The sequence below is a fragment of the Sebastes umbrosus genome, chromosome 7, assembly GCF_015220745.1.
Source record: "Sebastes umbrosus isolate fSebUmb1 chromosome 7, fSebUmb1.pri, whole genome shotgun sequence".
NCBI classification, from domain to species: domain Eukaryota; kingdom Metazoa; phylum Chordata; class Actinopteri; order Perciformes; family Sebastidae; genus Sebastes; species Sebastes umbrosus.
Window position 1 is genome coordinate 1,694,097 of NC_051275.1, and position 15,229 is coordinate 1,709,325.

Here is a 15,229-nt window from a genome sequence, read left to right on the forward strand (position 1 = left end):
CTATGTTTAATACTGATATGGGTCTGTAACCAGAGCAGGTCTCACTGTTCTTCCCCTTAGGAATCACTGATATAACAGCTTCCTTCCAGGATGGTGGGAGTTCACCATGTTCAAGTGTATAATTGAAAGAGGACTCGAGTAGTGGTATAAGTTGTTCACTGAATGTTTTATACCACTCAGTTGGTAGGCCGTCACTGCCAGGGGACTTATTTGTTTTTAGTCTGCTCATGGCTTTCTTGATTTCTGTTCTTGTAATGGTCAAAAGGTCATTCTGATCCTCCCCAATTGATGGTAAGTCCAGTCTCTAGAAAAGCTCTCATTTGGTCAATGTTAGCAGACGGGGGCTGGCTATACAAACTCCCATAGTAGTTCCTAAAGATAATTTCAATCTCTTTTGGTTCATAGGCCATCTGATTTGTTAGGGTATCCCTTATCTTATGAATTGACCTTTCCACCTGTTGTTTTTTCAGTCTTTTTGCTAACAATTTGGTTGCTCTAGGCCCCACCTCATAGTAGGATTGTTTTAGAAATCTTGTTTTCTTTTCTATCTCTGTGGTTAATAATTTATCTATATTATCCCTGATCTCTTTAACTTTTGGTAGTAGTGTGGAGTCTCGTGTAGATTTATGTTGTTGTTCAATTTCCAGCAGTTTTTCCTTTTCCCTCTTAAAGGCTTCTTCTCTAGCTTTTTTGATAGATGCTGTCCTGGCAATAAGCTTCCCTCTCATGACTGCTTTAAGAGCGTCCCACAAAATAGCAGGGTTAACCTCTCCATTATCATTTTAATATGTTATAATCTCTTGTTTGATCTCCTCGACAATTGATTTATTATTTAATAATCCTACATTTAATCTCCATAATGTTTTTTTCTCCTGTGATTTTAATTTTACTTTGAGATAAATTGAACAGTGATCTGATACGTCCGCTCCTTCAATTTCACATTCTCCTACTCTGTATAGATCTTTTTTATTCATGAAAAAATAATCAATTCTAGCATAGCTTTTGTTAGGTGCTGAAAAATGTGTATAGTCCCTTTTAGAGGGGTGCAGTTCTCTCCAAATATCCACTATACCAAATTCTTTAAATATTGTCTTGATCATTTTTGTAACATGGTTGGCATTTTTCTTATTGTTTGTTGTATCTAGCTTACTATTCATCACGATATTAAAGTCACCCCCACAAATTAATATTCCTTCCATTTCCAAAATAATGTTATCAAACAGGTTTTTAAAGAAATGTTTTTCACTGTTTGGTGGGGCATAAACATTGACCAATGTCACTTCTTCATTTTCCAGTTTTCCTTTCACAATAATATATCTGCCCTCCTTATCACTAATTTCTTTAGAACATTCAAATTTCACAGAGTTAGGGATGAGAATGGCCACACCTCTTCTACAACCATGTTGAAATGAACTATAGAATGTATTTGTATAGCCAAACCTCTTAAGCTTCTCATTTTCCTGCCTAGACAAATGTGTCTCCTGTAAGTATATAATCTGTGCCTTGTCTTTCCTTAATTTGGTCATTACTTTCCGACGTTTAACTGGGTTATTCAGACCATTCACATTCAACGACAATATCTTAATATTATGCTCTATCATTTCTATTTATGGAGTCATGTTGCAATCCAAACCCAAACATAAAAAAAATAACATACATAAAAAAAATATATGAACTTATGAACGTCAACTGAACACAGAACTTTGTGACTTCAAAAGCAAAGGATGTACTCTGCCATCCCTTGAGTTCCCTGTTGGTGGGAGGAGGGTAACATACCTCATTACTGAGGGGGCCCTCCCTAGTAGTGGGAAAAAATCCACAAACTGGTATTCCACGTATACTAGAAGTGTCCAACATTCAGCGCATACAACACTCCCTCCATCGGTTTCACAAACTTATTGAATTAAGTCATAAGACTTTTATAATATGTGGCCCAGAGTTCGCATTTTTCTTCAAGTAATGTAGACCATAACAAAAGGAAATAAAAGAAAGAAAAACAACAACTAGTTGTTATCTTTATCCTTGTAACTGAAATTATTAAGAGGCACAATCTTAAAATGTCTATTGTGTTAATAAGGGCTGTAGAGCCCAGTTCAAGCTGAAAGTAATGTTCGAGTTTAATTGGTAATAATACAAATAATAATAATATTCGTAATAACTTAAATTATACCTTTATCTCAATAGGTGCCTCTTTCAAAACAAGATGTATTCCCAGACTCTGTCATAGAGGAATCTTGGTTCGATTCTGTCATGTTTATAATTGTTTGGACCAAACAAATTGTTTAGTCTCTCTGTTTTAACTTTGTGGGCTTCGCATGTACTCCGTGAGCCTCTCTCTCGCACGCTGCGCTGCACCGTCAGTTGCCTTGGTACGTTTCCATGGCAACAGCTCGTTCAGACGCTCCTCTATGATCCTCCCGGTGTTCATCCTCGCTGTCACCGTCACCTTGACTCCACGTTGATTCAGTCCCGGGCTGCATCTTCTGCACTCTCATAGATCCGCAGTCCGGAGTCCCAGTGCACTCGTATCTTCGTGTAGGGCGTCTGGTACCAGATCCCCTTCTCCTTCAGTGCTGCTTTAACTGGCCCGTATGCCTTGCGTCTTTCCATGATGTCCGCTGCGTAGTCGTTGTCAAAGTAAAGTCGTTTGCCGTCAAGTTCAATTCTCTGCTGCCAGGCTTTCTGAATGATCAGCTCTTTAATGTGAAACTGTAGAAAGTTGACTATTATTGATCTCGGAGTGGCGGTCGCCGCCGGTTTCGGGACCGGAGCCCTGTGAGCCCGCTGAATCTGGAGCTGAGCTCCCTCGGGTAGTGCGAGGTGACTTTTAAACAACTCACTCACAAACTCAGCAACTGATCTCCCCTCTTTATCTTCAGGTACTCCATAAATACGGAGGTTATTTCTCCTGGAACGGCTCTCCAGGTCCACTAGTTTGTCCCGCATGCCCGTGTTCTGTTTCACCACCGTCAGCAGCGCGTCTTTCATCTCCAGGCAGGCTGATTCCAGGTCTGCTATTCGGGTCTGCGCCTCCGCAATGTTAGCATTCTGACTCTGTAGCTCACGCATAACTCCGTCTTTAAACTCTGTAAAATCTTCTTTCATATTTTTCTTGACGTCGTTTTGAATTCACCAAGGTCCAGTCTCATATCTTGTTTAAAGTCTTTCAGCTCTTTGGAGAGTACTGCTGTCAGGCCCTGTAGTAGCGCATTATGGTTAGCTGTTGTGTTAGCTTCTTCTGTCGTTGCCTCTTCGTCGTCGCCGTCGTCATTCTGGTCAGCGAACTCGGCCACACAGTTTTCTTGTGTTTTATTCATTTTTTTGTCAGTCTTATGCCTCCTCTGCGATTTCCCTCCTTTCATCCTTGAGTTAAAATGGTTTTAATGCTATTTTATATTGATAGAAGGTACTTTTAGAAACCGACTTTGAGGAGCTCACCACTACACGTCCATCTTGTTGTAGCGCCACCGGAAGTCCGGGATTGAGTTTCTGTGCAGATGTTGCATGTGTTCACATACTAACCTGAAAATGATGAAGCATGAACTGCATGCATCTTGTCATGTGTAACACCGTACACTCTGTGCTCAGTGTTATGTCATTTCATGGTATACATCGTTTCACATTTCCATTGTGAAGTGGTTTGGTACTACTGATAAAATGCCATCCTTCATTTCCTTGTTCGTTACAAAGTGGATGCTTCGCTTGAAAGTATTTGAGTTGGTAAGATGTCTGCCTGGGGCCGCACTAACCAAACACTCCATTGTCCCCACCATCAGACCGCTACAGAGGAGGTGACAGCCCAATGCCAGCTACCATCCCCTACAACCAGACCCACGACAGCCACACTGGAGGCTCCTACAACAGCTCCGACCGAGGCAGCAGTAGCACCTCCGGTAAGAAGGTTGGGGCATGAAGGGAAAAACAAAACAACATTTTTTATGACATACTATACTATGACTTTTTATTACCTTTTATGACATACTACACTATGACTTTTTATTACCTTTTATGACATACTATACTATGACTTTTTATGACCTTTTAAGACATACTATACTATGACTTTTGTATGACCGTTATGACTTTTAATAGCATTTTTGTGACATAATATACTATGATGTTTTTATGACCCTTTATGACATACTATACTATGACTTTTTATGACCTTTTAAGACATACTATACTATGACTTTTTATGACCTTTCAAACTATACTATGAATTTTTTATTACCTTTTATGACATACTATACTATGACTTTTTTATGACCGTTTTGACTTTTAATAGCATTTTTGTGACATACTATACTATGACGTTTTTATGACCTTTTATGACATACTATACTATGACTTTTTTATGACAAACTATATTATTCCTTGTTTATGACTTTTTAATGACATTGTATTTTAGGATTTTTTTACTTTTTTAATGATGTACTATATATACTATACTATGACTTTTTATGACTATATTAGGACTTTAAATTGCATTTGTTCGACATACTATACTATACCATTTCTGAAACATGTCAATAGCACAATCCAAGAAAAGCTGTAAAGTCAATCTCAGCAGCACATCCTCCTCCTTGGGGACCCTTTTTAAATATGCAAATAGACTGTATACATGTTGAACATGTTTTTGTAATTGTTGATCTATTTCTCAAATTAAATGAAGCCTTTTTGGTCATTAAAATGTTTTTAAATCAACACGCAACTCTTTCTCTCTCTCAACGTTTGTTTGGAGTTTTGTGCTAGATATTTTCCTCTTTTTAATTTAACTGCCAGATTTTCCCAGCTTATTGTTATTGTGAAGCATATAATCACATACATCCCCCAGCTCCGTTTGAAAATCCCAGTATTGCTCAAAAGCAATAAATCACTTTGAGACGCTAATAATGCATGCTTTAAAATGATAATTTGATTAATTTGCGTGTCAGCCTATCTTGAAGAGAAATTGAAAGGGAGATGTCTTCAGAAAGTGGAAAATTGCAGAACAAAAACAGAAGAGGAAACTGACAACAATGCCTCCAAACAAAGACATGAGCACCATGCCAGGCATTTGCTCTTGCCTTTTGTTGTTTTCTGGGTGCAATGTCATCCAAGGAATGTTTAAAGCAAATTCGATAAAAGGAGCCTTTTTTTATATTAATACTGTTTTCATTTTGTTTTCCTGCTTTCTATTTAATTTCCCTGTTTCTCCGTTAATAGGCTTTCTTTTAATTCCAGTATGGAGTAGCCTAATTTCATCAGGGCCTCAATGTCTGTCTGCGGACAAGGACAAATGATAACACATTGCAGACGGCATGCAACACTGCCACCTTAATGCCATGTATTCATTCTGATATTGCGTTTGAAGTTCAAGCCATTAAGGAGAAGCCTTTAGTGCTCGCTGCACCTCACAGCTCATTGGTTCACAATTCTAATAGTTTGGTATTAATTGGGCCCTTTTTTTTCTACCTTTCCTCTTGGTACTTGGTAATACTGCTGTAGGGAAATGGCTGTGTTTTATAGTATTTCCCATCATTTAATGATGAGAGGTATGTGTGCACACTTGCATAAAAGTGGAGGGTTGCATTAGCCTTTGCACTCTCGCATGTAAAATGATCTTTTCTTTGTTAGCCAGTCTTGTTAATGCATTTTATCTGCTGTCAATTCCTTACTCATTATCTTGCGATTTCTTTCACATTAATAATTGATGTGTTTTTCAGAAACAGAGCGCATATGAGTATGTGTGTATGTAGGTGTCTTGCGACTGACGTAGTGCTTTTTTTTTGTCATTTGTGAGCAGGGAGTCAGGGTCAGAAGAAGGGAGTGCGCACCCCCAAACTACCCAAACAGAGCACAATGAATTGGGCTGACCTTCTGCCCCCTCCCCCTGCAAACCCACCCCCAAGTCGGAGCACAGAGGAGTACTCTCTATCGATGGAAGAAAGGTGGGACATGTCTGCGCAGACACAAAGACACAGACAACCTGACAGGCACGCACACACTATATTTAAATACTAGTTCAATTTTCTATGCCTTTCCTGTCTGTTTCTCTCCCTCATTGCGAGCATTTTGCCCCCAAGGGTTTTCTATCTATTAGTGCTAGGCTCATGTCAAACCTTGATAGAAGGGTGTCATGAATATGAATGAATTTAGTTTATGTTTTCCTGGCTTCTGTATATGAAAACATTCATGTTTTTTGTGAGTGATATGACGCTAACGAGGCTTGCTTCCCTCTGTTTGCAGCTGTGAACCAGACATGCAGTGCCCCATGCCCCCCTCTCACATGTACCTGCAGCCGGATGAGCTGGAAGAGGAAGAGGAGATGGAGAGGGGGCCCACTCCCCCCGTCCGAGGGGCAGCTTCTTCCCCTGCAGCTGTATCTTACAGTCACCAGTCCACAGCCACTCTCACCCCTTCACCCCAAGAGGAGATGCAGCCGATGCTCCAGGACGCACCTGACAGCCATGAACGCAGGTACACACTGGCATAACGTCCAATAGCGTGACGAGAAGCAAAATAAGGGTGGTCAGCCTGTGTAAAGATGTTCAGGAAATATATCTATTCTTTAAAGCCTCATGGAGAAGCACAATCTCCCGAGTATTTGAAATTCACTACTGTTTTCAATGTTTTAGCCCATTAACTTCAAATCCTATATTGCATAGAACTGTTGGCCATTTTTCAAATAATATCTTAGGTTTCAGATTGATTTCTTACCTTCAAGGGAGCCATTTGTTTCAGCTCATTTTGGTACTGCATAAAAATCCACTTGCAGTGATTTGAAAGTTGTTTGAAATAAGTTTATGCGTCAAGGTCTAAAATGTATTTTTTGTCAAAGTAATATCATAATTGTGTGGTAATCCAGCTGTGAGCTGGTACTTGTTATTGTTAGTGCTCAAAGAAATGGAGGCTTCATAAATTTGTGATTAAATTGCCAAACTGAAACCTTTTTAAAGTAAGAAATCCAATTCAAATCATTGTTGTTATTTTTTCTGGGTCTGATATCTGGAAAACATTGCAATAAACTCTCAAATATTGTTTAATGTGCTTAAGTGTACTTCAGAAAATCATCAGTCAATGTAAAATACATGTGATTTGTAGTTAATTGTCTAACAAATGCAAAATCAGCAGTATGGTCCCATGATAAGTGGCCGGTGGATTTGACTTCTTGTACATAATATATCCAAAATATGATGGGTTTCTGATACTGTGGCTTTCTCACCTGTTTGCAGGCGCCACGCTGTGAGCCCCCCACCCCCTCCAAGGCCCCACTCTCCTTCACACACATATGGGTACATCACCAGCCCGTTGGCCTTGGACACTGACGGTATGGAGGAGGAGGATGAGGAGGATATATTGGAGGAAGAGGAGGAGGAAGGTGACGAGACAGATGCAGAGGTGGCCAAGATGCACTACCACCACACCCACCCCCACACACACCCCCACCATCCCCAGATGCATCCGCGAAGGTTGCTGCTACGAGGGCTTGAACAGACGCCTGCGTCCAGCATGGGCGACCTGGAGAGCTCGGTGACCGGCTCCATGATCAACGGATGGGGGTCGGCTTCTGAAGAGGATAATGTCTCTTCAGGCAGGTCCAGTGCCGTCAGCTCTTCAGATGGATCCTTCTTCACTGACGCTGACTTTGCTCAAGCAGTCGCCGCAGCTGCAGAGTATTCGGGCCTCAGGGTGGCCAAATATCCCAACACACTGGGCCACGAAGTCGGAGGAGCTTCAGGTAGGTTTTATATGGTTCACATCCACACACAATTTTTTCTGCAAGAAATTTGAGGAATGGTAAAGCAAACAATTCCTCCGTTTGTTTTCTCAGCACGAAAATACCAAATAAACCCATCAGGCCACCGTCCTGGCAGCCCGGTGTCTACAGACAGTAGCATGAGTATGGCAGCTGTACACAGGAGGCCTCCTAAGAAGCAGAAACAGCATCCTGCAGCTCATCCAGGGAACCAGCGACGTGAAGCCTACAATGAAGGTACACATGAATAAACTGCATTATTATAAATATACAATATTTAACATTTCAAACAATTTTCATGATGAAAGTTTAAAAATCATGCAAGCTGGATATGTACTACATGTTGTAGATTCCTACCCAAATAATTGATATTAAGTGAGCTAAATTGTTGCTACAAACTACAAAAATCGTGTTTAATACTATGTAAACCTTCGTTTCAGGCCTGGAGTATAATTTATAGAAAATAATCTCAATTTATGTTGCAGCGTATAATATAGGTCTGATAAAGGTCTGAAATATTGCAACTATCAAAAATATTCCATATGTTAGAAACTCTAAGTTGGTATTTGGTACGTATGTATGTTTGTCTGTAAAAGTAAAGGAGTAAAGAGACCGACACGTAGCAGTTTAGCTGTATCCCACAAGTACACAGATGGCCAGTTTGTATCAATAACTCTGCCTCTATTCCCTCTACAGATATGGAAGGGAAAAGTGCAGTTGACTGTAATGTAGTGTCTGTAAATGACTGAGTATGGGTGTGCCGTGAGCCAGAGTTTTAATCATCTTCTCTCATGTGTTTATGCACATGCATACATGGCATCACTCCTAATCTGTGACGGTGCTGAACAGATCGGGCGATCGGTGGGCTGGAGGCCAGGGCCGTGGGGGGGAGGAGTGGAGGAGTGGAGGTGGGGTGGGGGTGGTCTCAGGGGAGCTCTGCCCAGCTTGGCTATGCTGACACTGGGATGTCTCTCCACTCTTAGCCACTAATGAAATTGATCCAGGTGCTGTGGCTCATAGTGAAGTGCCACCTTTCACTCGGCAGGAGCTGAACATAAACCAAACAGGGGCTAAATACCGGAGCAGCTGTACACAGAAGGAAAAGCTTTAATGTTGCTAAGTAAAAGAGCAATTGACTTTTTACAGCATCATTCTTTAGAACACACGGCCTACCAGTGGAAAGCCACTTCTTCTGGCTGTTTCTTCTCCGCGTTGATCTTGTGGAAATATATATATATTTTTATTATTTATCTGCAAACGCTCGCTCTGCTGTGTACAGTATGTGCTGTCCCAGAGCTGGCTCTCCTCTTAGTGTCAGGTGTCCTTGAGTGTTGGAAGCACTTGACAGGGAGATTTAATATCCAACTCACTGGGAGCCAGACCAGCTATATCACTGCAGAAAATCCAACCCACCCCCACCCCGAACCTCCGCCTCCTGCCATCATCCTTACATCCTGGCTTCTTCCCCATCCGCTGCCCCTCCCTTTGGAGTGATCTCTCCATCCCTCTCCACTCTCTCCTCTTCTCCCGTGCTCCCCTCTCCTCCGTTCTCCGTCTTTGTTTGAGCAGCGAGGGGGCGGACTGACAGCTCTGCAGCTCTGTCTGTCCATCAGTCCTCCCGCTGATTGCATTTGATCTGAATGGATTGTTTTTCATTTGGAGGTTATTGCCTCCCCTGCCCCCCCCGTCTTCCCTTCAACCCCCACCCTACATACCCCGTCTGTGGTCTGGAAGACTGGTGCTGAGGTGTTAGGTTAGGGAAGGTGATTCCATGAAATTTAAAGGACAGTAAAGACAGAAAACACTATATGCTATATTGTGTATTACTGTGTTTCTATAATGTGATTTCTCTCTACCCGTCCAGTTACTCTAGACTGAGACTACTATCCAGACAGCATCACAATAAATACACATAAATACCATCAGTTAAGGCGGCAGTAAGACCAGCAACCCCCCGCCCCACCCTCTACGCCCCAGCAGCCTCCCTTCCCCACCCCTTACCCCTCTCTGACCTACTCATTCCACTCTCATTTGCACAGTGGATGTGGACACTCCCAAGTTACATTCCACCCATGACTCATATTGTGTTTGACTCTAATGCCGTTGTCTACCTCCTCTCTGAACTTAACCCTTTCCTGTCTGTTTTGATCTGTCTCAGCCTCGTCTGCCTAATTAACCACCAGGTCTTCCAATACAGCCTCCTTGGCAAGCCCAGAGACACTTTTCAGACCTGAGCTCTGTCCTCGGCGATATTTCCTCATAAGTCTAACAGGCGCTCTGCTCCTCCCTCGTAGTGAGCCATATCTCACAGACTGTGGCATTGATCGGACTCAGACCGAGGCAGGACTCAGGAGGCAAGAGAGATATTAAAAAACTGCAGACGCCTCTCTGCTGTATGATATTGACTGGCCCCCTTTTGTATTCAGGAGGAGTGGATGGAGGTGGAGGATAATCAGAAGAGTGTATTGAAGCTGCCTGATTCCGCCAACAAGACGCAGCAAAGACATCACCTGTTAGCCACCATTAGCCTTTTCGTGTGTAAAAAAGCTTTGATTCTCCACAAAGTCCAGTGTTCCACAATCTTAAGAGTCTAAGGTAGCCTTCGGAATGCAAGCAAGGTGTAAGAGTTGGCACTTGCTATGTTTATTAACTTTCTAATCCCATGTGGATTATGGATCTGGCTGCCGACAAAAACATCCTTCAGGTCAGAAGCTGATTAGAAGATGAAAAGCCATTGATCGCATGCAGACAAGGCTTTTCTCTCTGCGTTTTGTTTAGATGGCAGTGTGATGTGTGAGAGGCCAGGCGGCCCACTGGCTCGCCTCATATGAATAATGGCTCAAGGACAAGCAGCATTGATTCATGGACAGGGGAAGTGGAGCTGGTCAGAGAGCCAGCTGCTGACCGTCATGCTCCCCTCTTCCTCCACTCTTGCCTCTCGCTCAAATCTCATAACTCTCTGGCCAGATTCGGCCTCTCTAATGTCATCTGTTCTGTTTACTGTCTGCACGGAGGAGTTTCTGTTCGGCTTGGCTACAGTATGTGTACAGTATGTACACACACTGCAGCTGTGTTTGTGTATCACCTTGCAGGTGTGAGACAACTGAGTGACAGATAATACACACTACAGGTTCAAAAGTACACAGACTTGTGTTCCTCAGTCTTGTGCAATTAACTAAACCCTAGTTTTTGATGTCTGTGGTTAATGTGTTTTTACTTCCTGTGTTTATCCTTCAGATCTCCCCCCTCCTCCCATCCCACCTCCAGCAGGGCTTAAGTCGCCTACACACCCTTCCAAGGCAGTCCTGGAGGGCCGGGGAGTGATTTCCCCCAAAGCAGGAGAGGGTCGAGATAAGAGAGGAGGAACGGGGAGCTATCGGCCCAGAGAGGGCTCGGACACCAGAACCAGCTCATCTGAACGCAAAGACGCTCAAGAGAGACAAAAGACAGCTCATGGAGGGAAAGGGAATAAACATGAGGGTAGCACCGCCAACAAGGCACGCCAACACGCAGGTACAACAACAAATACAATGTGAGGGAATCCCTCAATGCTGTGTGCAGTGTTTTTGATTATGCAAGTCTCAATTCCTCCAACAACTGATCTCTGTCCTTCAGGTTCAGAGGACATTCTGCCCTATAGCCGACCACAGTTCCCCACAGTCAACAGCCCCCGGGACCCAAGCTCCTCCAGCTCCATGTCCTCCAGGGGCTCAGGGGGCCGGCGGAGAGGAGAAGGAGGCCGCAGGAACCCTGCAGACATGGGCCTCAACACCACGGGGGCCTTCCAACCAGGAGATGAAGAGCTTGAGGTACAAAATGGCATATTATAGTACTTAGGGATTTCATGATTGTCATGAAAATACTGAGAACATGATACTCGTTTTTCTACAGTGCCGCAGGTACTGTAGGCAGGGCTTGACATTAACGCTTGCGGTGCGGTAAAGAGAATGCAATACCGCCCCCGCTTCTCCGGCCAATCTCACTTCCCATTGTAAACAAGGGTAAGGACTCATTCCCTAGTAGGCAATCCATCAGTTTCCTGCTGAGAACCATGGCCTCAGATTTAGAGGTACTGATCCTCATCCCAGCCGCTTCACACTCGGCTGTGAACCAATCCAGTGAGTGCTGGAGGTCGCAGACCGATGATGCCAACAGGACCACATCATCTACAAAAAGCAGCAATGAGATCCTCAGCACATTGAACTGCAAACCCTCCTCCCCCCGACTACACCTCGATATCCTGTCCATGAATATCACAAACAGGATTGATGACAAAGCGCAGCCCCGGCGGAGGCCAACCCCCACAGGAAACGAGTCCGAACACAGCTCTCGCTTTTGGCATACATACGCTTTGGGCCGTTTCCCCCTCCTGAGATGCCGGGCGGATGTCATAAAAATGTCATGAAAAAGTCAGTATTAAAAAGTCAGTAAGTCATAGTAGTATGTCATAAAATAAGTCACAGGGGGCAGCAGGCTATTTCAGACATCTCACTCCCTGCAACGTTTTTTTGGTGAACCTCGAGGCGTTCCCAGGACAGACAAGAAGATGCAGCGTTGCTTTACTCTGAGCTCCTTCAGGATGTCTGAGCTCCTCACCCTATCTCTAAGGCTGAGCCCAGCTACCCTACGAAGGAAGGTCATTTCAGCCACTTCAGTCCGCAATCTCATTCTTTCGGTCACTACCCAAAGCTCATGATCATAGATGAGGGTCAGAACGTAGATGGACCAGTAAATTGAGAGCTTTGCATTCCAGCTCAGCCCCCTCTTCACCACAACAGTCCGGTACAAAGCCAGCATAACTGCTGACGCCACACCAAACTGTCTGTCCATCTCCCGCTTCATTTTACCCTCACTCGTGAACACCCCACCCCAAGATACTTGAACTCCCTCTCTTGGGGCAGCGACTCCCTCCCACCCCAGAGGGCGCAACCCATCATTTTCCAGCAGAGAACCATGGCCTCAGACTTTGAGGTACTGAATCTCATCCTGACCCGATAACCAGTCGGAGCCTCCTTTCTAGCACTCTAAAATAAACATTCCTGGCTGAGCACAGGGGCCTCGTTCATCCTCACTACACATTTAGGTGTGCCATGTCTGTCCGTCAGCCGTCCCCACCATCTGATCCAACTCACCACCAGGTGGTGATCAGTTGACAGATCTGCTCTGCTCCACCCGAATGTCCAAAACTCACGGCTGCAGATGTGATGGTACAACCACAAAGTCGATCATCGATCTTTGGCCCAGGGTATCCACTCCAAGAAGGCTGGGTACTCTGAGCTGCTGTTTGGCACATGCGCACAAACAACAGTCAGAGACTTCCTCTCAGTTCTCTGTGGAGGACTTCAACACAGCATGCTCAGTCTGGTACTCGTAAGTATCCCCATACCCTCCAGCGCCTCTCCAGGAGTTTGGTTCCAGTACCAGCCCAACTATGTCTAGTTGATACGACTCCATCTCCCACACCAGCTCTGGCTCCTTCCCGCCAGAGAGGTGACGTTACACATCCCTAGAGACAGTCGGCAATACCAGGGGTAGGCACGCCTAGGTCCCCGTCTTGCCTGCTGCCCAGCTCACATTGCACCCAATGTGACCACTTTTTTTTGTGAGATCCTACCAGAAGCTATTATCCCCAGCAACACAGCTCCCAATGTCACCGGGGTACATGTCATGAAAAAGTCATAGTATAGTATGTCAAAGATTATCAAGTACACAAGCAATCACTCAACAGATCTGATGATATCGATATTTAAGAGTTTAAAAAATACAATGACCATAGCAATTTTTAAAATACAATCTTGAGACGGATCCCTTAGATTTGTTTTGTTTAGCTCCACATTTATGTATGTTGTTACTTATTGGCTTACATATCTGCAATAAGCTAATATCTAGAGGATTTATCACTGTAGTTATTAAAGATGGATGTTCACCAAAATGTTTTTGTTTTGTTTTTTTACCTAGATGGTAGAAAGCTGAAGAACAGAGGAGGAAACGAGGAACTGTCCTGATTTTTCCAAGAGTGGAGCACCATTGTTTCTCTTACAATTTTAAATATCTCAGTAATTCACCGTCATGTTGGCTGCCATTATACTGTACATCAGTAGTGTTTCTTTACATCTGGAAAACAAACAAATGTTCTTTTTTCTAACTTATCATTTTTTATGTCCATTTAAAAAAAAGGAAAGAGTGTCTGAAGATAAAAGAATGGTGCATTCAAAACAAAATACGCAGTAGTATATTTATGTTTAATTCCAATGCAATATGGAGTGAAATCCTACTCCAGACATTGACATGACTCTGCTTGCCTCAACAAGAACTTTGGAGGGCCCATACAGTCAGACGTTACTGTAATACAATAGCTGCAAGCAGAGAGGGGTGGACTGTCTGTAAATATACGTGTATACATGATGTCCTCTTGTTTTACCCACTGTGGTACCTCAAATTTGTCTTCCTTGTTTTATTTTGTGAATTCTAATTTTATTATGCCAGTTAATATAATTATTATTTTATCATTTCCATCCATGTTGTAAATTGCTATATTATTTAGCTGCCCCAAGAAAGTGCCACATTGGGATTTTTTTTTTCTTCTTTAATTTTGTTTTTTGTAATGCACTGTTATGTTTCGTGTTGTTGTCAATGTTTGTTATTTGTTTTACTTTGGTTTTAAAAGCACAATCACTAAACTTTATTTTAAACCATTCTATCTATTAACCTTTTTGTCTTACTGGAGGAAAACAGGTGACAAAAGAGTCTAGTTAATCCTGATGACGATGATGTAGGTAAAGGTTGCTGTTTACGAAGGCTGTGCTTGAAAGGAGACTCCTTGCGTTGCGATTGTCTCCCTCTCCAGTTCTGATGCTAGCTCAAGTGTAGAAAGACAGTTAATGTGAGTCATAGCTGCAATGTATATATCTTTTCGCATTGACCATAAACTCAGCTATTGCACATTAATCGAAATGGTTATGTTGTCTACTAATGCACTTAAACGAATGTCAAATACAGGAAATAAGAGTCACTTTGGGAATCTGGAGAGGTTGTAATTGGACAAGAAGAGTCTCTTTTCTTGATAAAGCAGTGGTGACTGACCCCTGTTTTTAAGGAGGAAGGGTGCTGTTGTTTATTCATAGGACATCTGCAAACATTTGTTTCGTAAAGCAAAAAAGTAAAAAGAACTAAAAAAATATGAATAAAAAAGTTCAAACTATACATGCTTCTTTGGTAATTTGTCAACATTCTCTGAGTGAATAAGGCTGGTCTGTTTTAATGCCTCACAACAGCCGTGGCCAAAGGAATTATGTTTTCGGGCTGTCCGTTGTCGTGAATGCGATCTCTCAGGAACGCCTGGAGGGAATTTCTTCAAATTTGGCCCAATACGTCCACTTGGACTCAAGGATGAACTGATTAGAATTTGGCGGTCAAAGGTCAAGGTCACTGAATTCACAAAACATGTTTTTGGCCATAACTTAAGAATTAATATGCTAATTACAGTGGAAA

The 15,229-nt window shown here is 42.9% G+C and overlaps 1 protein-coding gene across 1 annotated transcript in view; it reads left to right on the forward strand.

Moving 5' to 3' along the window:
- The window catches only part of robo1 (roundabout, axon guidance receptor, homolog 1 (Drosophila)), a 300,316-nt gene extending 285,377 nt beyond the window's left edge, over positions 1-14,939 (forward strand). The window contains 8 exon segments of the mRNA XM_037774440.1: positions 3,777-3,893; positions 5,786-5,930; positions 6,229-6,459; positions 7,215-7,720; positions 7,814-7,975; positions 10,976-11,251; positions 11,354-11,547; positions 13,697-14,939. Of these exon segments, the coding sequence (XP_037630368.1) occupies positions 3,777-3,893; positions 5,786-5,930; positions 6,229-6,459; positions 7,215-7,720; positions 7,814-7,975; positions 10,976-11,251; positions 11,354-11,547; positions 13,697-13,711 (1,646 nt within the window). The 3' untranslated portion in view covers positions 13,712-14,939.
- Positions 14,940-15,229: the final 290 nt, after the last annotated feature.